Below are 25,063 nucleotides of genomic sequence, written 5' to 3'. Positions count from 1 at the left end.
GTAGCAGGAGCAAAGACAGAGTGGAGATTCACTGTTCCAGACGATAATGTTAGCCCTCATTCAGCTGCACTTTCAGTGCGCCTGTGCTGTGCTGCGCCTCTGTTTTGAATGGACAGCAAACAAACATCAGACAGTGTTTGTGCAAGGTTTACGGTTCAAAGTGCAACAGGCCGTTTGGCAACAGAGAACTGAAGGGTCACATAAACAGATTGAGGAAATTGCTTTGACATGCTTAACTGAAATGAACAGCTATGAAACTACTCACTGTCCTTTTAAAGAATATTTCCTAGACTATTTATGTGAAGTAATAGGTCAACAATTCTTTTTTCCATTTTGCATAACTATATCCTTTTCTATTGTGATGTGAGCTGTGATGAATGAATTTAACATGCTAAGCTGTGTTCATTCTAGCCATGTCATATAGTTTTGTACTCTTTATACCATTCTATATAACATTTCCAAATATCTGGAAGCCTAAATGCATTACTGCAGAGATTTTAGTACACAAAAAAAAATGAAATGTACATTTTAATGTGATTGCTACATTATTCACTGAGTTACCTGAACTGAAAAAGCACTTATAAAGGACCTTATTCAAGAAAGCCTGATAGTGATTTATATGATTTAGATAATGACTGTGAGGCAGTGAAGTAAAAAAAAAAAAAAGAACACAAGAAGAAACCCAGAGTGCAAGTGAGAGTAATTACATTTCCATGGATTTAATCAGGACCTAATCAGGGATCTCAGACATACTCATATAGACAGACTAATGACAAGTTAAAGTAAAAAGCAACATAAACAAATCTTCAGAACAGCATCAATGCACCATGGCAGAGACCCTACATGTGTACGATTCATTGAATCATTCATTGAGCCCCTGTGCCCTGTGCCATGTTTGACCACTCCCAACAGGATAGAAATATTCCATTACAGGGTAAAGGTAATCAGTCAGAAGAAATTTGTATTGTTTTGTAATAACTCTTCCCACTAAGGGGACAAGTGGCCCCAAATCATTCCAGCAAAATTCCATCCATAGCATAACAGCAACTATTTTTTCCTTTAATATGTCACCTGTCGGTACTTTTGGGCTGTTACACAAAGAATTAATTGCATTTACTGTGGCACTTTCATCAACGTTCATCCATATAATGCATTATAACCCTGAGGCAATTAAAGTTAATCACCAATGTTTAGCTTTCTCCAGGTTTAATCGTGTAATTATAACATGCTGCTGTGTGCAAGCAACAAACCTAGACCAAGCATGGAAAATGTAATCATTAGAAAAAAAAAATGTTAGTACAACATTAACTTTGACAGGCCCTCTCTCTCTCTCTCTCTCTCTCTCTCTCTCTCTCTATATATATATATATATATATATATATATATATATATATATATATATATATATATATATATATATATACAGCTCTGGAAAAAAATAAGAGACCAATCTCCAGATTTGAACCCTATTGAAAACCTATGGAATGTCATCAAGAGGAGGATGGATGGTCACAAACCATCAAGCAAAGCTGAGCTGTTTACTTTTTTGCAAAAAGAGTGGTATAAAGTTCCCCAACAGCAATGTGAAAATTTGCCAATGTGCCAAAACGCATGCAAATCAGGGTTATTCCACCAAATACTGATTTCTTAATGTTATTTAGCCAAAACATTAACACAATTTGTTTACAGATTATTTGCATTTTGTTTTATTTGAGTTCTGCAAATACTGCATGATCTTGTGTTATTTTGATGTGTTGTCATTTCCTTTAAATATACTCTCTAAATAACAATAGTTATATTTTGAATTTAGGAGACATATTGTCAGCAGTTCACAAAAAATGAAACGAAACAGTTCAGCTCACCAATACATGAACCTGTAAGAAAAAAACATAAGAAATTGATTATTTTGTCTCTTACTTTTTTCCAGAGCTGTATATATTTATATATATATATATATATATATATATATATATATATATATATATATATCAAAATGGTGATATTAGAATGTGATCTCTGTGACTTTGTAACTATGGCATGCTTTTTGGGCTGGGTTGGTTTGAATATTTCAGAAACTGCTGATTTCCTGGGAGTTTCACACACAACCGTTTCAAAATTTTACACAGAATGGTGTAGAGATCACACCCTTTCCCAGTTCTGATTTTTGATGTGATCATTAAATGAAGCTCTTGGCCTGCGTCTGCATGGGTTTATGCATTGTGCTGCTGCTACATGATTGAATGATTGGATAACTGCATGAATGAGCAGGTATACAGGTGTTCCTGTGTGACAGATAATAACCTTGCAGAAAAAGGCAGAGTCGAGCAGCAGATGGACACCAGCTTTTATCTAAGTTTCTGTAGACAGAGAGAGCTGACCCTTGTCTTCACTGAAAGAGTTTTAAAAGGACAACTGCTTTCAGCCTTTTCTGCAGTGTTTTTGCTTTGAGGCTTTCTCTTGAGTTCAGTGTTTTTGCCACAGCAGGTGGAACTGAAAGTGAGACTGGCTGCAGCTCGGGGGAAATGTGAGGTTAACAGCAGTTCTCCCCGCTCTTTCTCCTCTTGTTTGAAGAATAAACAGAAAACAAATGTGGAAAAACAAAGGAAAGTGTGTGTGTATGTGTGTGTATGTGTGTGCACGTGCATGGTGCATGTGTGTGTGTGTGTGTGTGTCTGTGTAAATTGCAAAGGGAAAAAATATCCTGTCCTTTTAAGAACAAAAAACAGACATACCCTACATTGTCAGAACCAGCAAGAAAGTCTAGAAAGATAGATAGATAGATAGATAGATAGATAGATAGATAGATAGATAGATAGATAGATAGATAGATAGATAGATAGAACATTATACCAATATTTAGATAATTGTAAATGTAATAGCATGCTCCCCGTTGTTTATAAACAGCAACCTTTCTATAAATCAACTGGATATAGATATACATTGGTGTGTGTGTGTGTGTGTGTGTGTGTGTTGCAGAATCTGCAGAATTCAGTGCCCAAATTACAGTATATAACATTATAAGCTGCTATTAGTTGTCTTTTCTGAAAGCCTGGTTTAATGCCTTGTGGAATTTATTTGATGCAGCAGCTCTGTTTGGGTTTGTGGAGGCTATTCCATTGTTTTGTATTGTTTAGAATGTGTAAATGTGTGTAAGAAGATAACCATGAGCAGTGTTTCTGACACAAAGCTGTTCTAGGGAATACTGGGTAGATAATCAGATGAAAAAAAGAGGAGGAGGGAGAGGAGAAGGGGAAAGGAGGAGGGAGGGAGAGAGTTGAAAGAATGAGGAGAGAATTATGTGGTATATGACTCAAAGGCCAGTGGGGCAGGAAGCTGTTACTCTGTTGGCTAAACAGTCTTGATTGACACCAAGCCATTACACGCATCTTACTGACCAATTTGCTAATGTGTTATTGATCCCTGGACCAGGTTAATTTGTAAAGAATGGGAGAAAGGCAACACTTTAAAGGTGTTCAAAGAAAATATAAAATGAAGCAGATTAAAGGGGAATAAATAAATAGAGGGAAAAAAAAATAAATGGATCCTTAATAGTACACTTACCACAGACAACTCTGACAGTGTCAGTCAGCATTTATGGCCCTCGCAGTGCTATTACAGGACAGATTAAACCTGTGTATTAATTCATATTAGCATAATTAAAACATTAGCATAGTTATCATGCTTATGTATGATGTATTGGTGCTCTAGACATCTCTGTGTGGCCAAACAATGGTGTACTGGGTGTGTCAATAATAAATACTCAATCCCAACCGAAATGGTTCAAACTGACATTTTATACATCTTTTTATACCTTTCTACATGTTCTGAATAAGGACATCTCACAAATACTGTAAGAGGAAATTTATATTGATTTTTTTATTACATTTCCTAGGCTTTGTAATTCAGCTAGAACCTTAGCATTCTCTATATATCTGTGTGATGATGTTGATAATGATAATGATGATGATGATAATGATGACGATGATAAATATGTGTATGTACAGGCTTTATGTGGTATGTGTGCTGCCTCTCAGACAACCCTGCTTAGATAATAATAAATACAAAAGAAAGAAAGAAAGAAGAAATGACATTCCCTGTATAAATACTTTACACACTTCCAGAGGTATAAAGCAGTGAATGAGTGTGATATGTCCTACACACACACACACGTCACACGGAGTAAATCCTCAATGCTTTAATGGTCATGAATAATTAGGGCTTTCTCTCAAACAGCAGATGTCTCTTTCTATACAACTCTCACGTCCCAGACACGTCTGATAGAGAGTGCTCTGAGAGAAGACTGACCCATCAACAATGAACACTGACCGACGAACAATCTCTCTCTTTCTCTGACACACACACACATACATACACACACACCCTGGAGGGCTGAGAGTGGCAGAATGGCAGACTACAGGCATCTTTCACTTTCATCACTGAGTCTATAAATTATTCACCTCTACTCAAATATTGATATGAAAATCACTGTCCAGACAAGTGACAGCCATCATATAGATAGAGTGCACTTCCATTTCCTATAGTTCTTATTTCACACATATCTTCCAGGCTTTGTCTTTAGCACATTACTCTCAAAGTTCAGAGGTGTAAATGTGATCAAATCATTCATTTTCTGTTCTGTTGTGCAAAAAACATTGTATTCTCTGGTCTTGAGACAGTAGATTACTATGCTGGTGTTCGTACTATATTGCAAAGCAGGAACAGATCCAAAGAGACATAACAATGCTGTTTAACCCCATACAGTATTGATTTAACCTGCCTAAATGCCACTGGGTTTACAGAGACAGTGAAGGTCAGAGTTAAGCATTTGTAAATATGAACAAACAAAGTGTTTGTAATGTAGAGGAAGAGGAAAGTCAGTGTGGGCTGCAGCCTGCACAAAGCTAATACTCCACACTGTCCAACACAAACGTAACCTAGAGAAAAACATGTGCCACTCACTATTATTCATTCCACTATCCAGAATTTGTAAGTAAGGAGAAGACAGGAGTGACATCTCTAACAAGTGAATGTCTGAGACTCTTTAACCTACAGATCTCTCTGAATTTTATCTTGTCAGTACGATAAATAGATACAGTTGCATAGAAAAGCATGCAAATCCATAAGAAAAATAAATAAGACTGCAGCAATAAGACACTGACTGCATTAGGTTTCACATAGTGTGTGTTAAGACAAAAAATAATAAATAAAGGTATTATATCACTTTAAAGCTTTGCCCTAGAGATAATTGTGACACATAAATGATAGCATGTGTCATCACATATAAGTTACACAGATCAGGCATAACATTATGAGCACTGGGAGGTGAAGTGAATAACAATGATTATCTCCTAATCATGGCACCTGTTAGTGGGTGGGATATATTAAGCAGCAAGTGAACATTTTGTCCTCAAAGTTGATGTGTTAGAAGCAGGAAAAATGGGTAAGCACAAGGATTTGAGTGAGTTTGACAAGGGCCAAATTGTGATGGATAGATGACTGGATCAGAGCATCTCCAAAACTGCAGCTCTTGGGAGGTGTTCCCAGTCTGCAGTGGTCAGTATCTATCAAAAGTAAGTTGTGTGGTGGGGCCCATGGAGACCCCATAGAGGCCCCACCTGGCAACATACAGGACTTTATGGATCTGCTGCCAACATCCTGGTGCCAGATACGACAGCACACCTTCAGGGATCTAGTGGAGTCCATGCCTCGATGGGTCAGGACTGTTTTGGAAGCAAAAGGGGGACCAACACAACATTAGGCAGCTGGTCATAATGTTATGCCTGATTGGTGTATATGGGTCTGATACAATACACTTTCCTATTCAAGTCAGTGATGGAGTCAGTACAAAGTGTCTATTTTGTTATTTATTTTGCTATAAATTGTGGATTGTTGTCTTATTGCAGAATAAATCCACATTTACGTGCAACGTCTACATTTGAAAAGTGCGTCATAGTGTTTCCACTTTTCATCCACAAAACCCTGGGGATACAAACTTTTGCACCAAACTGTGTCAATAAAAAATATAACAGCTAAAAAACCTGCCATAGTGAAATAAAATTATGAAAATCGATTTTCTTTTTTGTACCTTAACTTTTTTTACTTTTTTTTATAAAATTGAGATCTTTCATGTATGAAGTGCCATTAGAACTATTTCTGGGCATGAATACCCAGACAAGGAACCGTTCTCTGTCTACTCTCGTTTTAGAAATTCTTGAGATCACAGTAGTGTAACTGCTAAATGTTTTGCTGCTTGCTGGTCGGTTCCTGTCAGTGTTTGTGAATTTTGAAACCTCTGCAATTCATCCCACAAACAAGTGCACCAACAAGTGCAACTCATTTTGACCTCAAAATGTTCATTTAGCTCTTGTACTCGAATGACTAATGTGCCAACATCGCAGGAAGCAACAAGTGCATGAAGTGCTTACAAAAAAACACATTGACCTGGAAATTTCTCTGTTGATTCAGTTGCGTTGCACAAGAGTTATCAACATCAAGCTGTTCCCTGAAGCTCCAGAAAAGGCCATCAGCAGCAGAGGCCCATTCTGGTGATAATGTCATTATTGTTTAACAGGAATGAATGTTAATGAAGTGTCCCTGATAGTGCAACATGGTAGTCAAATGATGATGACTTTGCTCTTCTTCCTGTCCATTCTCTCCACGTTGGCCTTCTGCCATATACTTTTCCTGTGTAAATAAACACACCCTCAACCCTCACTAGTGAAAAGCAGAAGAGATGAGGAACTGAAAGAGGATGTTAAAGTGAAAGAGAAAATAGACATAACAACATCTTAAGTACCTCATACTTCATCCCTTCTCTGGAATCAGGATTAGAATCAAGCACAAAAGCTGAGTCTTTGTAACTTTTGCTTCTTATCTGTCATCTATTGACCAAAATGTTATGACATCATGAAATTGAAAAAAAAAAAAAACTGGGACATGGTGATGTGTGGATGGCTGGTGATGTGGATGGCTGCTGTAATATGGTGTATTAAAATGAGTTTCATTTTGTTAATCTGCTCTGCATCCTCCTCTCACTCTTTTGGCAGTCACAGCATGTTGTCTGCATTGAGTCTCCCCCACAGTTTCCTAGTGAGGATGACAACAGGGTGTGGGGGAGCAAAAAAACAGGATGCAGCCTGTGTTCTGGTGGGCAGTGGCCTGGTCCTGCTGTGTGTTCACCCTGAGCTGCTACTCTGCAGTGGGGGAGCGTTACTCAATATAGCGCATGTGGTCACTCTCACACACACACACACACAAAGAAAGTGTGATCCTCATGCTGCAGCAATGCTCATGATATCTTTGTGTGACCTTTCATAAGCATGTTTATGTAGAATGTTTTTGTGAATTCTTCATTGATATTAAATTTAACTCTAAATCTTAGTATATTCCATAAAAGTACTAGACAAATTAAAACTAGAAGGACAGGATTTCTAAGACATTTTGACCCTTTCTGGTAGATGTTGTAGTTTAAAAGTCATGCATTATATCGTCATGCGTATTCTGTGCCTCTCACTTGGGTCGGAAAAATAAATGCTTCAGAAACACATCCCATATGTGAATTACCCCGTAGACTTTCTGTATTCGTCAGTTTTAAGTTGTTTTTTTTCCTGTTCTTTTCTCACTACACAGACATTCCTCTCCATGGTAATTACACATACACTATAGATGCAGTGGTTAAAAAAACATGGGAGGGAAAAATGCTGTAGTATCCCTTTAAGGCCACACACACACACGTGTGTTTATGTGTGTCTATGTTTGTCCCATAGGTCTGACTCATTAGTAACATTTGCACTTCAAACCACCCCAGAGAGATCTATAAAAGGCTGCTGCCATGTTATCAAATGAGAAAGATGAATATGGACTTAACATAGAGAGCCAGCCCTGAAGCAACCGAACAGACAGCAGGTTCTGGTTTTTATTCATGCTGTTGTCCATGCGTCAGTTAATTAACCATCCTAATTAGGATAGTGCGTCTCTGTGGGAAACACAGTCCGTGGCCCATTTTGTTTGCTTTCATGAACTAAAAATTGGCACCCAAAGCCAATGTTGTTGCTGATAATCAGTTATGAGGATGTTTGACTTGATACAGGCTGAGTAAATATGACTGAGATAATACAGAGCATGAAGTGTAGTCACTTACTGAAAGTGTGTATGTGTTTGTGTGTGAGGCCACTGAATAAAACTCTACGTAATATACTAATGGCCTAATGGTATACATTAATTTTACCGAAAAAGCTAGCTCTGAAAGAGCCGAAAGAGAGAGAGAGAGAGAGTTTGATGTGGGGGATGGATGTTTTCTTTCTAGTCAGCTAATTGACTCACAGATGTCAGGAGGAGCCAAGGGAAGCAGAGCACCCACTAGCATGCCTTCTAACCCTACAAGACACAGATACACATGCAGACACACACACGCACGCACGCACGCACGCACACACACACACAAACACACACACACACAAACAATGGATGAGGGTGAGCACGTGGCACAGGCAATCCACCACGCTACGTGTGTTTACGTGAGAGCAGGCCAGTGTTTGTTCTTCGGGGAGGAGGGAAGGGGGAGGGGTGTTAAGAATGTAGCTCTAGGTTTGTTCTTTTGTGTGCTGTTTATGTGACAGAAGCCTGTCAGGTGTGTAAGGCAGCTCCATGTTGATTTAGGGTCACTATTGAGTCACAACTCATAAACAGACAGCAACTTTTCAGGTCAGGGCTGGATCTAATATCCCAGCCATGCCAGTTTAAAATGCTTCATTAAATAAAAGAGCATTTTACATGGTGGGTTTTTTGTGCTCTTGTATTTGAAATATTAAAGACAGATTTTTCTGGCATGGTGGATTCACACCAAGCTAAATCTCTATTATAGGCTTAATAGGCTAATGACTAATTTAAAAAGAGATGGGTTTCTGTACAGAATAATGTCATTTGACACCATAATCCTGCGTCTGGTCCAAAGAGTCGGCAATAAAACATTATTTTGCTAGCTAGCTTAATGTGATGGATATTACGGCATGGCTAAAACTCCCAGGATTAAATGATGTCAAGACTTTCTTGGATCAACATATCCAGGACTTTCACCTGTTAGTTTCATTGCAGTCATTTTGAAACATATAAATATCTATTACCTATATTTATATAAGACCCAACTTTGTAAAATAAATTATTTTTTGTGAAAGATAGATACAAATTAAATGTACATAATGGAACTCTTTGAGTACTCTTGATGGTTCCATCCCAGCAACAAGGACAAGTACAGATTGTTATCTTTACATCTTAGAGTGTATGAAGGTACTGATCAAATATTCTCAAAGATTCTGTACATGTCATGGTGGTGCGGTATGTGGTGTTGTAGCTCCAGGGGCCTTAGTTTGATACTGAGCTTGGGTTACTGTCTGTGTGGAGCTAGCAAAGTTCACTACTTTTCTGTACGGGTTTCCTGCAACTGTCCAAAACAAATGCTAAATTTGAATGATTGTGTGTGTGTGTGTGTGTGTGCATGATGAATAAGTGTGTAAATATGTGCACATGGTGCCTGCAATGTATAAAAAGATTTAAGAGTGTTTTCCATCCTTGACTGACTGACTGACTGAAAAATGAATGAATGAATGAATGATTGAATTGTTTACCTCCATTAACGTGAATATCCCTTATTCCATATTTTCTCACTATGGTCTTGTTTCACGTATAGAATGACTGCACCATGAACAATTCTGCAGTAAATACACAGCAAATCAGGATTGAAGATTACATACAAATTACAGTGTCCATTACAATCTTTTGTTTTCTTCCTAGCACTCTTTTTTTCACAAACCCTCTCACAGTGTGTCTCTCATTTTCTCTCTTCCATATGCTGTAGACTATGCTTCAGTCTCAGTACCAATTATGTAATAGCAGCCACCTCATTATTAACTGGGTTGAGACGATAAAAGATTCATGCACAGCTCCACTCTCACCCAACCCTTCCAACCTCCAGCTCTTTACAGCTAATGTCAACAAATTCACGTAAGTGGGAAAATATGCAGAGAGAAGAACACTGAGCCATTAAACTGTATGATGGCACACATCACACAAAAAACCCGCATGCCAGAGATGAACAAAACCAGCAGGTTTCAGTTCAGCAATACTTCAAACTTTGGCATGAATAAATCTTAGGCAAAGCTACTTCTTTCTTTTTTTTTACATGTTTCCAAATGTCAGCATTTATACAGCTTGCGGTAAAATAACTGTATTAAGCAATCCATAAGCAAATATACTCTATATTAGTGGCTGAAAAACCACTATGTCTCATCGAAACAGCAAAATCCTCATAATGTCACATGCTGTAGAGGGACTGAGCAGTTGTTTGTACTTCTATTCTAAGCTGGAAAGCAAGATAAACTTTCATTCTTATAACTGACTCTAGTGGTTTCCTCAGTACTGCTAATTCCCCATTTTCCCCAGTTGTATCACTAACAATTCCAAAATTGTTGGTCATCTCTAAATCAGAGGATGATGTCAGTTGTTTCCCCACAACATCACACTCTATATTTTACTGAAGTGATTGATTGCTAAAGTTTGCCACTCCAATGTTTTACAGCTCTTTGAATTTTAGTTTTTGTTTGTTTAGTTTCAGTATTCTAGGCCAGTTTGGGATAAAGACTAAATCTTTTGTGACAGCAAGGGGGTGGGGTATTGATCCACTGGCTCATGCCCTGCAGCCACTGAGAGAGCATGATTGATGGCCCTGTCTCCAAAATCCATAAATAAAGGGGACCTCCATCACCTCAGCGTGGAGTGCAGGGAAACATAGTGCTCAACTTGATACAAGCATGGTATGGTTTAGTAACTGGGAAACCTAAGCTATAAACTGTAAGTGAAAGTCACTGTGTCCTGAGATAGCTGTTGATATAATCGGACAATTTGAGGTAATAACCACTTTGACCATTCCTTGATAGTACAAAGTGACCTTTCAATGAAACTTTCAGCAGTTTGGAATGGAACAAAAGCCAGGTGTGGGGTATATATATCACCTGTGGAAATTGTGACACTTAAATGAATTTGATTTTTCATAATCTATGTCACTCTCATCACATTACATTTTCCTCATTGGTCATACCACATTAGTAGACTTCTCAATGACACAAAGACTTGGTGACCATCTTAGTCAAATTAAAAAAGAAAAAGGAACAAAAACAGAGAGAATGATTACTGATTACTTTCAAGAGCAAATGCTCTTCTCAATGTACTGCAAAATCCCCATATGAAGACTGAAGTCTCTCTCTTCCTCCTACTCATTCTACCCCTGCCCCTGACGTGAACATCCAGCAGCCTCCACTTCCCTGTCACTGGTCTAAGAGGAAGTCCTCAGATTATTTATAGAAACTCTCTTTGCCTGAACAATACACCGACACCCACCTCCAAAAAAAAATGAAAACATGTAAGTCATACTCTAGTTTCAGTAAAACTCAATGGAATGTACATAAGATTACAGCATTACAGAATCAAGCTGCAGTGTGGTTTCAACAACTAATATGGAATTGGGTAATTTCTCTCTGACATTTATATGGGGAAAACAGAACGATACTGGTATTTCAGATGATCTCTGTTTCGTGAAGCCAAAAGGAAACTTCTCTGGTTGGCTTTCTTCTTAGGAAGCCTGTTCTGAAGTAAGGCACTTTCCCATCACATGGTGTTTTAACCGTGATCCTTGAATTTGAATTCAGAATATCTGAATTTGGTTACCTTTACTGCCCTGCTAGTGATATGAAAAACACATAAGTGGATTAAAATTAGCTTGATATCTTCACTTTATCTGGCAAATCTACAATTTGAAATTTTGCTGACATTTCTTTCATTTTTACATTTCTTACCTGTCCATGTATGCTCACTCCTTTCTGTATTATATAATGCCACTGTAGAGTACACTAACATAGTCATGAAAACAAACTGGATGTGTATCATTCTGAACGGCTGATCCTTTAACCAATGGCACCAATGACATAAAATACACTGCAAGCCAGTTTTTGTTGTTGATATTGCTGTTGTTGATTTAGTGTCAAGTAAAATATATTAGTGATTTTTTTTGTCTTTTATTACTCTAGTCCATTACCATCCCTGTTGTCCAACAACCTCCAAATAACACCTACTTTCTTGGGTAGTGTTTACAAATACATGTACTCCACCAGCGGATGATTAGTTCTGGATTCAGGTTAGGTCAAGTCACATTGTCCAGTGGAAAAGCACTAAAACTGAGATAAGCATTGTGGAAAAAGCACTAAAAGTGTGCAGCCTTCACATGCGGGAGCACGCACACGAGTATCTTGGTTTTCCATGTTTTCCAAGCCATTTGTTCTGCTCAGCTCCTGTAGCCAGCTGCATTTTTGCCACACAGTGTTCAAAAAATAGATTAAAAAATGGTAGCAGAGTACCTAAATAATAGCTAAGATAATTTATCTTGCTGTGTCCCAAATTGCATAACTAACAAGTATCTCAACATAGTACATCATTACATCATAGGTGCTGATACTGCTAAACCATAGGCGGTGTGCTGTTTTGTTTATTTTAGTTTTATATGTCATTTGGGATATAGGCTTTGCTTGCATCTTAAATCTGTAGAGTGAAAGTACCCACTGCATTCGATTCAGTGCCTATTGCATAGCCGTTGATAAAGTACTCACTGTTCAGTATATGTGTGTAGTGTGAATACAATCTGGATATATTACATCTGCCATTTTGGCATTGTCATGTGACCTATGGCATCATAATAACCAGGATATAAAGACTTTTCTTTTTGAAAAACTGCAAAAGATTTTTCTTGTTTAAACCTTCACAGGTTAACAATTAACTTGCAATTAACTAGGACTTATGCTTATACAGTCTCCTGGCATCATGGGATAGCGCAGTGTGAACTGGTTCCATAATACAGAATCTCGGTGGAAGCAGTAGGTCATCTGGGTATTTCTCACCTACTGTTTTATGATTACTGAGAATTTGGATATACCACTCCTTTGGTATTTGGGATATTCAGATTCGGATATTAAGCTTTGTCTTTTCACAGTTCACAGTTATTCCTGTTTTCTTTTTAAGATTACTAATACAGGCTACTGCCTCCTACTGGGATGGGAGTTATTTACTTTCTTGAAGACAATGATTGTACTGTACATACCTTTCACATATCGCAATTTGTCAGAGAAGGTACACACTGGGTGTGTTCTCTTGGTACGTCAGTGCCCTTGGGGTCCCAGTAATGTTAAAACTCATTGTGTCTTAACAGTGTGTTTTAAGTCTAAACTTGCTGTCTTATTTGGACAACCATTATTGCTGCACATAAATCTAACCCAACCAGAGTGATGTACTGTTTACATTCTCACTGCTTATGACTTCACACCAATATACTATGACACATTTCTATAGAGTGCTGTGAGCAAATTTTCCCATCCCACACCTCAAGTATTGTTGGCGCTTTGCCCTAGATGAATAAGAGAGGTTCATAGTCACCCAGCAGGCATCCTGGTTAATCTACTTTCACTGTAAATATCAGATGAGCATCGGCTACATAGGATCAGCCCACTTCATGTCGGCTGCACAGCTGTAGTTGTCATCTGCACTATAGGAGGGCAAAGATCATGCAGAAGTGGTGCAATTTGTTGGAGATGAAACACAGAATAAGAACATGAGGCACAGGTGGTGTGGAAAACACACTGAAATGTGTTTATTTATAAAGCAATGTGACTTTATGAATTTAATGCCAAATGCAGGATACACCACAAGCAAAAGGGATTTATACACACTGCTACTAAGTTTCTGAATATCGATTATTTTTGGTATTTTTATTTAAATGAGCTCATTTTAAATTGTCTGAAATGCAACATTCACACAATGTTTAGTTAAATGAGAAATAACAGAAATTATTTCTTTATGGAAAAGTCTTTAGAACTAAAAATCTTTATCAGTCTAAAAGCTGGCTTTATGCTATATGATTTTTTTGGTCCAGTTTTGTTGTCATAGATCACAAAAAGGACACAGTGTGAAATAATACTGTTGTTGGGTAGTTTTGAGTCCCCTAAACCCACCCCACCCAGCAGGTCCCCTACAGTATCTGCCTTATGACACATGTCTCCAGTCTACCTCTGGAAGTCTTAAATCATTCTCTGATCATCAGAAAAATGGGTATTTATCAAGGCCAAACCATAATGATAATAATAATATAATGGAGTAGGAATGGGCTTGAATTCCAAAAAGCATTGTACCACAACCAATTTTAAACCTAATCCGCAAACTACCACAACATCAGTCATTATGCAGTTAAGCTCCAGCTGAGGCATCAGGTTAATGCTTTAACGTCATCAGGCTCACTTGTTTGCTGTCATGTAGTTATGGTGAAGTAAATGTACATTTTCAAAAAGTAACTGCACTATATTTATAAGAAGTGAAAATGCAAGCTATGCAAAATGACAGTATCCTGGAAATAAGAGTGAAACTTTGACTTAAGTTCTCAGTACTAAGGCATTTGCCCGAATTCATTTTGTGTTCCATACTTTACTATATTTTGTAATAAAGAGGCTATGTGAGCTTTATCACTGGAGACAAAACTACAGCACAAGGCATCAGTCTCTGTAAAGTTTCACCTGATTGGAGATGGGGGAGTGAAACTTCACTGACATTCAGCAGGTGTGCTGTTGTTTCAGGAGAAAATTTTATTCCTACAATCAGGTCAACATCTTTGTTCAATATCTATATGACATGGTAATTCAAGTGGATCCTGGTTAATAGATTACAGAATAGTTTCAACTACATATGTTTTCAGAAAGATGATGACACTTTTTTTACAAACTTTGAGGGGTTTTCCTTGAAGCTACTGGATTTCTAATGAGTCATGGTGTGGGAGTAGACAACAATCTAAACATGGTTATGCCAGTGTATGTTTGCATAACAGAAAGGAAAGAGTTTTACAGAGGAGGACAGAAGGGTGGAATGACCAAGGTGGTTTCTACTTGGCAAAAGTACCTTGTTCCTCAAACATGCACTTGGGAATTGACATCATGTTGAGCTGCATTAGGGGATCATTTTTTGATCCCCTTTGTTTACAGGCCAAAAACATGTTGATGCACACTATGCGAGCTTAAAGAGATTGATGTTTTATTCTGGAGTTTTAGACATGTCTTTTAGGTCTTGCTTTAAAGCTAAACAAAGGGTTGTGTCACAGCAATTTCCAGAGGAATGTCAAACAACAATAGAACGACAAAATTTGTCTTAGTGATTGTGTGGATCTTTGCAAACAAGCAAAAAGTGTGGTGTGGTGTAATGATTTGGATATAGTACCTCCTTTTACATTTCTTGACATCTTGAGTGTCTATTGACAGTCACTGACAGTTAAACAAACATATATGGTTAAGTAAATAAGCCTACATTTAAGCCTTAAATAAACATAAATCACCTCTCGATTCCATAGATTTAAGTCCACTCAAGATATCTGTAATATGACAGTTCATTATAGTGTCCCGTTTATTACATAGAAAAAGCTTTCCACCATAATCTAAACACTGCATGCACTCAATTTGTTCAAACACTTATCATCTATATAATTAGGCTAGTCATCTGGCCAGATGACTGTCAAACCCATCCAAAATGGTAGATAACCCATAAGACGTCATGATGTCACATTCCCAAGTTCTATAATATGACATGTTGAGGTATCAGGACATGATGAGTTGACCAATGATGCAATCAGTGCTAAACATAAATGTCATTATAAGTTGATATAAATACACTGGTTATCTCAAACAAACAAATACATGCAATTGATGCAAGTCAAATTTACACAAATGGAAAGCAAATACTAAACAAAGATACAGTTGGAATTCAAAGACAGAATTGCCACAGACCGAATCATCCTAATCCAATGTGACCTGTGCTGCTGCTCCTTTCTTTCCATGCTATTGGCCAGCTTTTAGTGACGCATGCCAAAGAAATGCCTGCATTCCAAACAGGGAAAGGAACACAAATACGGACCATTACTCCTAGCTCTTCCATAAACATGGCTGCATGAACCGACAGCATTCCAGCACTATTCTGCTGAGCTACCCCGTTTCACAATAACATGCTAGAGCGGGGGACAACTGAGAAAGTCCATGAGGTCATGTTTGAGGTAACTACGTGGACAAACCCGGGGTAATGAGATCAGTAAATGGGGGATGGGAAAGAAGTGCTTCTCCTCAACTGAATTAAAGCACAGAGTGACAAGGCTGCACTTTAATTTACTGTAGCAAACGGATGATTCTGAGAACAGATGTGTAGGTCAAGGACAAGCTAAACCCATGCAAATGTGAGACAAGGACATTCACGAGCACTAAATCTAATACATGGGGGTTATTGTTTGTGGAGATGAGAGTGAGGTTTCATTAAACGTGGCACAAAGAAACAGAGAATGAAAATGCCTTTCACATACTCAGAAAGAGACACACAGAGAGAGAGAGAGAGAGAGAGAGAGAGAGAGAGAGAGAGAGAGAGAGCGTTCTATCCCTGTCTGCAGGGCTGAGCAGCTCCTGTTGGCAGTTGGTCTGCCCCTCCTCCACGCTCTGGTATCTTTGTTAATCAGGTGTGGGGGAGGAAAAAAGAGAGCCTTGGGAAAGAGCAAGTACTGCTCTGTCTAACTGCATCTCGAAAGGGTTAAAGAAGAGTCAATGGCGCAACAAGCACAATACAAACACATGCTTGCCGTCTAACTAACATGATACAATGGAAAGGTATAATAGTGGTAGACAAAAAAAGTGCCTGTTTGATTAGATAATCATATGTTGATATTATTTATATGTCAATAGACAGTAAGCCTATGTTCATATCCCTGGGGGGGTCTGCAATACTAGGTAAATAAAGAACTCCTATTGTGTATTTTCCCATGGACCAGATCTTAGAAACAGGTAGGTTCACTGCATAAACACATTGTTTCTAAGCAGGAGTCAAAACCCGCTAGCAGTTTTGTGGGAAACTAGTTTGCAATTGAAACTTGTCAAGCTACAAGCTGCTCATGATTGAAAACAGCTACAGCTAAATTTTATTTTCCATAGTAGCTAATTACACTACAACTAAGGGACTAAGCTTGGAAAAGCTAATTACACTGAAGCTACTGCAGACAAACTGATGAAAATCATCTGGCTGTTAATGTGCATCTAAATTACTACACAAACATTTTTCCTTTTGTCTCTTGGTGGGAAGCAGTTAACATGTATAACTGTACACCATCAAAACAAAGATACAGAGAGGACTCTCTTCACGGCTCTTGGTTCTAGTTATATCCTTCAAAATATAGCTAACTAGCTTTGTTGTACCCGATGAAATTTGTTTCTGCCACTCTAAGCTCGTAGCTTTTCTATTTGGAGCTAGCTACTCAACACAGTTTACTAATTCTCTTTGTGAAAAAGGCCAAACACATCACATCAAACCTCTTTACTTTTATTCAACTGTAGTAGCTTTATTGATTTATTGATTGCAGCAACCTTTATAACAACCAAGGTTTCCATTTAGCATGCTTTAGCTTGACTCTGCATAGGGGCTAGTTAGCTTGATCTAGTTGATAATAAGCCTGTGATCTCTGTTTAAAAGACCAATACGTGATATGACGAGATTACATATGCTGGAATCTTAATAGGTTGGAACATGTTTTGACACCCTGCTGTATGACCGGGTTTTCACCAGAGGCTGAACAGATTGCCATGCAAATTAAGGCACAAGTCTACACAATGCAGATGCTAATGTGTGTGAGAGATACTGCACCTTAGAGGTTGGTGGCACTCCTTTCACCAGTGCTGAGCTTTGGGTAAACAGAGAGCCTTCAAGCTCACACCAGGATGTTGATTCAAAGATCTACCAAACAGACAAGCTCTAACAATTTTTTAAAAGTCTGTTGTGATAAAATTGACATCAGATAAGATAAGCAGCAGCTACTCACTTTATTCAGTGATCTGCATTCCTTAAAACAATGCTAGCAACTTTTTTTGTTCACATGTCTTATTATGTCTTATGATGGCTGGAAGAGGTAACTGTCTGAGCGGTCAGTCCTGCTCCTGCAGTCATTGGCTCAGAATAGCACCAACACCCCCTAAACACACACACACACACACTCCATCTCTTTCCCACATCACAAACACTGCACAAACCAGTAGGTCACATTGACTTCCACTGAGCTGCTAAATTCTCTCTCTCTCTCTCTCTCTCTCTCTCTCTCTCTCTCGCTAAATGAAAAGGTAAGCAAAAAGAAGCATATGGTGCTGAATGTAGCAGCTGATCTACATACATAGCTTGGAACAAATTAGAAAGTCAGCTTAGCAACGCTAAGAAAGCAATATATCCATGCTGTTTTCTCTTGTGTTATCTTATTGTAATTGGTTACTGATTTACACAGTGGCACGTCCTGGTTTTTGGCATGTGGTATCACCTTGTTATGTATTGGACAAGGTTGTGCTCGCAGAGTATCTCATTTGTTTTTAATGCAGATAATAAGCCACACAATTTCGTATTGCCTTGTTGTTTCTCATGCAACTTGGTTAAAATTCCCACATATTTCTCCCACGAACAAGCATTTCAGTCAGCATGAGCGAAACATGTTTCCTTATCAGTGAACTGCAGTTTAGAAATGCAGGTGTAATAAACTTTTCAGAGATGTCATTTTAGTTGAGAGTTTGGAGGCAATTTTACTAAACTTTCAGTAGAAATTTTCAGTAGAAATACTTCAAACCTCCAAAATCCAATAATGCAGCTCAGCCACTGCAGCGCATTACCTACCACTGGCAGAGATGTGTCTGTCTCTAATTGCAGAGCATTTCTTTCATCCTAATAACATTTCTTGTGAAAATGCAACTTTTCATAAAAAGTGATTTTGTTATATATTTTGAAATATATTTTGTTATTCAGTAAACAAAAGCATCAGTTTGGGGATTCTTCATATAAGGGGTTAATCCTAGAGGGACACTTGACTGGAACTATTGAAGATTGAAGACAGATCTATCTATCTATCTATCTATCTATCTATCTATCTATCTATCTATCTATCTATCTATATCCCTGCCTGTCTGTCTATCTATCTATCTATCTATCTATCTATCTATCTATCTATCTATATGCCTGTCTGTCTGTCTAGTTTCCTGAGGACAAAATGGAGCAATGCATTTAATATACACCAATATATATTTAAGTGTATCAGATTTCACAAATGTATCAACAATGAGCAAGTAATGCGTGCTTAAACTATAATTGTAAAATATTTTTAAAGTTTTTTTTTTAATTGACTCGTGATATACGCACCTTCCCATAAAAACATCAGTGCTGACATGTCTGTACTAGAGTACTAAATCATTCGCTTTCTCATAAGAAACACTGAAACCCTCTTTGCACAATAACACTGAAACTCAGCCAATGGGAACGAAGGACACACAAAGACTCCGCCTCCCTTCGCTTCAGCCTGCCTCCGAGCTGCTCACGAGCATATAATTCCCGAGCTGACCCACTAAACACACTCACACACTCGATCACTTCGTGCAGAGAGGACTACTATGACGCTCAATCTTTTCGGAATATAAACGCTAATCTCAAGGAGCTCGGCCAGGCTTTTCAACCAGGGCTCGTTTGTTGTGCGACTGGGAAATTATTGTATTTTAAAAGGTAAGCACATTTCTGATGGCTGTGCAACATGGAGCTGATTCAGGACACGAGCACGCAGCTCTATTGTTCGCTCCAGTGCTCACTTTCTTCTCTGCACACTACGGGGTCGCACGGGTTTTTTTTTCTTTCTTTCTTTTTTTTTTTACGTTTTTACTGTATAATGTTATTATTGAGTTCATACGATCATGCATATCTTAGAGAGATAAGCATTTATTTGTCTGGGACTCGAGTCAAGTGAGATAACTGCTCTCTTTTGTTGCCTTGTTCCTTTATGTATTCTAAATTTACCAGCCAGTCCACTTATGGAGACGTGTCCATAAGAGTGTTGTTACTGTAGAAATCAGTCCAAGAGTGAGTGGTTTGGATTTGCATCACTGATGTTTTGAGGGGTGTTTTTTGAGAGGCAGTCGTGGGTAGCCAGCTGGAAAAGGAGAGAGACACCTTGGTTATTCTGCAGTGGGAAAGGTGCTCACAGTAAGGAGCCATTCTAGCAGGATGTGTGCGTTGTTATAATCAACTGTCTCAGAGGATTACGTTTGGTTAACCAATGCTCTGACTATTAAGACAGCTCAGGCTTATCCTCCTGTATACTATAGTTTTGCTTTGTCCTTGCACAAGCCTGGTTAGGTTTAAGTCGTGATTGTTGTTTTATGACTAAGTCTTAATAGGTATGCACCAATGGAAGCACTAGTATGTTCTTGGTTTGTTTGGGGGGTTTGATCGGTCATTTAGTAATTGTTGTTCATTGTATCAATCAATCCTCAACTATTCCTTTTTCTGTTTAAAAAAATGGTCTTTGACAAAATTCCACTTCTAAAATGTGATCTTGTGTTCTGTTTCAGGGAAGGGAGAAGCCATGGCAGAGCACATGATGATGCCCGTGAGCCACGGCCAGGCGAATGGCAACCTGCATGGTTACCGAATGGGCATGAACGGCCAGCAACACGCTCCCCAGCCCGGCCTAAGAGCCATGCCCAATGGACAGATGATGCATTATGGGCCACAGGGAGCCATGCAACGGCCTAACATGGTGATGAATGGGCAAATGAATGGAGGAGCGATGGGTCATCACCAAATGCAGTCAGCCAACATGATGTACAACAACCAGGGTCAGCAGCATCAACAGCATCATATGCACCAGCAGCACCATCAAGGCCAACAGCAGCAGCAGCAGCAGTACATGTCTGGAGGCCTCAACTCCCAGCAGCTCATGGCTAGCATGCACCTGCAGAAACTGAACACCCAGTACCATGGGCACCCGCTCGGTGCCATGAATGGGCACCACGTGCCAAACGGAGCTCAGTTTCGTATGGGTCCAGCTCAGCTGGCCAACGTGCAGCACATGGGTGGTCCTGCACTGGGTCTGAATGGCATGGATGCTGACCTGATTGACGAGGAGGTTCTCACAGCGTTAGTCATGGAGCTGGGACTGGACAGAGTGCAGGAGCTGCCAGAACTGTTTCTGGGACAGAACGAGTTTGATTTCTTACCAGACTTTGTCAGCAAACAGCAGCCCAGCACAGTCAGCTGCTGAGGTGTGTAGAATAAGACACTGAAAGGGTGAACGATGCAGTAAAAAGGTGATAATTACCCTGTTCATAGTCTTGGAGAGAACTGTCTCTGCAAAGTAGAGAAGAACGGGCAGATGTTTCTCTGGTTCACTACTGGAAAGAGTGGCGAAGCTCCAGTCAGAGCTGTATCCCTGTTGGGATAGGGTAGTAAAAATAATACTCCCGCCCTTCCAGACATGAATGTAACAACATTGCCGAACTATGAGCTTGGTGCAATGTAACGTGCTCTTAGTTCTCATGTCAGTTTTGCATTCACATGTAACTTATTTATATTCACTCAGTACCAACATAGATTGCAAAGCTTTGCTGAGGAAGTTCTGTGCAGGATGTTGTGTTGCAGTTTTGATTGGGGGATGGGGGTTGGGCTTCTAAAATGTGTAACTTGAGGCTCTGTAGTCTTATGGTTTGGTGTTAAACTGGGAGATTCCCATTTGTAATGAACTGGTCACCAACAGTATTAACTGGATTAATCAGCTATGTATGTGCTCCATTACATGTACCAAGCAAACCCATATGGATATATTCCAGTATCTACTGTGGATTTTGCCATCATAAATGTAGAACTGCCTTAAATCACATAGTTTTAATTTATTTGTTTCATTGACCTTTGAGGTTAAGGGGGTTAAACATTTTGGCTTTGCTCCTTTTGTTAATAAAGATGGCCAAGTTTTACCTTTTTATGTTCTTCTCTGAATTTACTGGAATAACAGAGAATGCTGCTGAAATCAATAAATAGGCCATGAGTTGCCATCTTTCATCCTTTGTGGTAGAGGCTTTAACAGTGATTATTCTCCTTATTTTTAGTCCAGGCATGATTTCAAGAGTGATGCATATACAAAAAAAAGTAGGCAAAAGCCATATTGTCTGTCTTATTCTGCTTCTACTTGACACCAAATGGTAGCCACTAGTGTGCACTGATCCTCTCGCATGCTAGGCATCTTTAAAGATGGTTTAAGGTTTAATTCTTGTTTGTTCTGCCCACTTATCTGATCTATTGATCAAACGTGATCTATTAGGTGTATATTTTGACTTTGTGACCCATAGCCAAGCAGATTACCACATAATGTATGTTTTTACTTTTAAACAAATGGTGTATGTGTGTGTGTTTGGTTGGTGGGGGGGTAGGGGTGGTCAGCGAGAACAGTCCAGGTTAATCTGTGCTTACCTTGACACCACAGGCTCTTCAGGCCTGCAGATTTTGTATCTGAGAACAAAGAGCATGGATTTCATTTATGGCCATGTCCTTCTCGACCTTCCGGAGGGGGTTGCAATGGCAAGCTGTTAACGCTCCTTTGTCATTTCCTGCTTCTCAAAAAAAGGGGGGGGGGGTAGATGGGGAACAACAGGGCAGAGGTTATGTAGATGCCAATAATGAACATACTTCTCTAAGGAGAACATGCAAGCAAGTTGAAGATGGTTTAATTGAAGACTTTCAGTTTCTGGATCTAGAACCCTAGAGCTTGTTTATTCTGCCTAGGTCAGCCAATTTGTGTTGTGCTTGAGGGGTGAACTGTAATGCTGTCACAATGTAAATTTACAGTAGGCTTACTATGTATAATTGACTTTTCCTGGCTTGACATTTTATTCCTTGGGATGGCATTTGGAAGCTAAGCTGACCCCGGCTCATGGCTGCCTAGATATCAGGGTGGATACAATTGGTCCTTTGCCTTTTCTCTTGCTTTTGTCTGAAGAAAATGTATTTATTTTAAGCAATAATAAACTATTTTATTTATGGAACAAAATCTCTTTTGGCTATTGTGTGGTTATTCATCAGATTGAGAGTTTTCATGATTGATATATATATCAATGTTAATTGCTTTCATGTCAAGCACTTAAAATCAAGGTGTGAGGTTTACAAATTAAGATCCAGAGTTTTTTTTCGAGGCTTTTGAAGTGAATGGTAGGGGTTTTCTGCACCAAGCTGCATCACCAGTTTCTGCACCTCTGGGGAATTCAGCTGCTGTTCTTGCTTCTCACTGCAATTTGAAACTTGCAGACAAGATTGTGTGAGAATTAGAAGAAGGCAGGGCTCGGCAATGTAACGGCTCTTGCCTTTCTGTTCTAAGTTGACCCAGAATCTAAGATGACCATTTCCCACCCAACCCATGAATTGTCTGCTGGATAGGAAATGGGCGTGAACGTTTTATTACACACCATAGTTGTCTTAGCTCAGCGTAAAGCTTGAGTAATATTGGTTAGACAGCTATGCTTGCAATGGCTATAATTATTGTGCATCATGATGATCGTTATCCTTGAAATAGTTTGTGTTCACTTTTGCATGTGTCAGTTTTCGACATTGGAGCTTGAGTAGACACTGACTGTGCAGGGTGTGACGGCAGATATTTACAGTTAACTGGTGACTGTTTTTCTCTTTCTCCTGCCTGTCTTGAGCCACCCACAACAACCGCTATACACGCTTCCTGTGAGTGCTTAGAACATTTTCAGTCTAAATCAACAGCTAAAAACCCACCATAGTAAAACATGGAGGTATTAACAGAGTTACAGAACAACCAGTAAAAAAGTGTAATCATAAATGACAAACTTGTTTTGGTCATGGTCTGGGGATTTCTCCATGGGGTTTACCCCAAAGTTTTATACGATCCCAGATAGGGGACCCCTGAAATGGCAATTTGGTGTTTCCGGCAGTCGTACAGGGCTTGATTTCCAGGCAACACACTAAATCTTATCTGAGTCACCTGGTGTCCCCATCCACCCACTCTTCTCAATAAGTGAAAAGAGATAAGTACTAGTGTTCTTTAAACACACATATCAAAACACTATTTCCAAAGACTCCACAATGTTGTCACTGAATTTAAATAACTGCTGAATAAAACTACTGTAATAGCATCAATGATGGTCCTAACTGCATAATCAATGAATGATAAAACCACTGCTGTTCACATCAGCTATATGATGTTTTCCATTGATTCAGCCTGTCAGTAGCACAAGCCTTCACAATCAATAAATGAACAAATCCTTTAGAGCATTTAAATGTAATTTTTTGTTCGGTTCCACGTGACTGACTGCTAATTTATTCAATTATAGAAAAGTCTTGTATACATATATCATTTAGAGCTTTTATCTCATCAGTGTTGTCAATTTAAGTTGATTGACCCAGGAAATATGATGATATAATACCCTTATCATGATTAATCACTTCAGTGGATTCCTAAAATCACTTTTTTTTTCTTTTATTTTTGTAGATGTTAAATATAAATATCATTGCTTACGGGTTTATTTTACACAGCTTGCTTTTTACACACTTTTATTGTCTTGCTGCCACTTTTAGCAACCCTATATTTACAATACACAACCTACACTATACAACACATACACATTGTAGGTTGTTGGTATCATAAAAATACATGAATGTGATATTTTTTCCATGTTGTCCACACCGAAAAGGTCATTGTGGTGTTCAATGTTTATTTTTAAAATTGTCAGTATCTTAACATAGCCATATGAAGCAAGTTTAAGTACTAGTAGTGCAGCTAAAGACTCTGACGTTCCCATAAGAAAAAGTGTCTGCTGTTACAATACATGTTTAGGCATGGTTTAGCTACGTGTATCGACATGCTCTTCGTTTTCTCTGTGAAAATGTGCTCAGCACTGGCAACACACTGGGATTTCTTTGCCCCCTTTTATCATTTGTGTCTTGAGGTAAGAAAGATCCAGACATCCTGATCTCGTTTGTGCGTCATCGGTTATACGGATCGCTGACACTCATCGTGTTCAAATCCTGTTGGAAAAAAAACTCCGTCCATTATGTTCCAGCAACTCTTTCTAAATGATAAGACATGTCACATAATCAATACAAGCCAGGGTAAGCCCATGACTAGCTTTGCAGTGCAAACTTTTAT

At 38.8% G+C, this 25,063-nt stretch overlaps 1 protein-coding gene across 1 annotated transcript; it reads left to right on the top strand.

Annotated features, from left to right (window-relative positions):
- Positions 1-19,471: 19,471 nt before the first annotated feature.
- Positions 19,472-24,130, top strand: cited4b (Cbp/p300-interacting transactivator, with Glu/Asp-rich carboxy-terminal domain, 4b). Its single transcript, XM_058386711.1, has 2 exons — positions 19,472-19,632; positions 20,475-24,130. Exon 2 carries the CDS (start codon positions 20,489-20,491, stop codon positions 21,164-21,166), a length of 678 nt encoding a protein of 225 aa, XP_058242694.1. The 5' UTR covers positions 19,472-19,632; positions 20,475-20,488; the 3' UTR covers positions 21,167-24,130.
- The last annotated feature ends 933 nt before the right edge of the window (positions 24,131-25,063 follow it).

The sequence above is a fragment of the Hemibagrus wyckioides genome, linkage group LG01, assembly GCF_019097595.1.
Source record: "Hemibagrus wyckioides isolate EC202008001 linkage group LG01, SWU_Hwy_1.0, whole genome shotgun sequence".
Taxonomy (NCBI): domain Eukaryota; kingdom Metazoa; phylum Chordata; class Actinopteri; order Siluriformes; family Bagridae; genus Hemibagrus; species Hemibagrus wyckioides.
This window is presented reverse-complemented; position numbering and strand designations above follow the sequence as displayed.

Excerpts from the sequence above, each read along its gene's own strand:
- cited4b (XM_058386711.1), top strand. The coding sequence starts at position 20,489 with ATGGCAGAGCACATGATGATGCCCGTGAGCCACGGCCAGGCGAATGGC.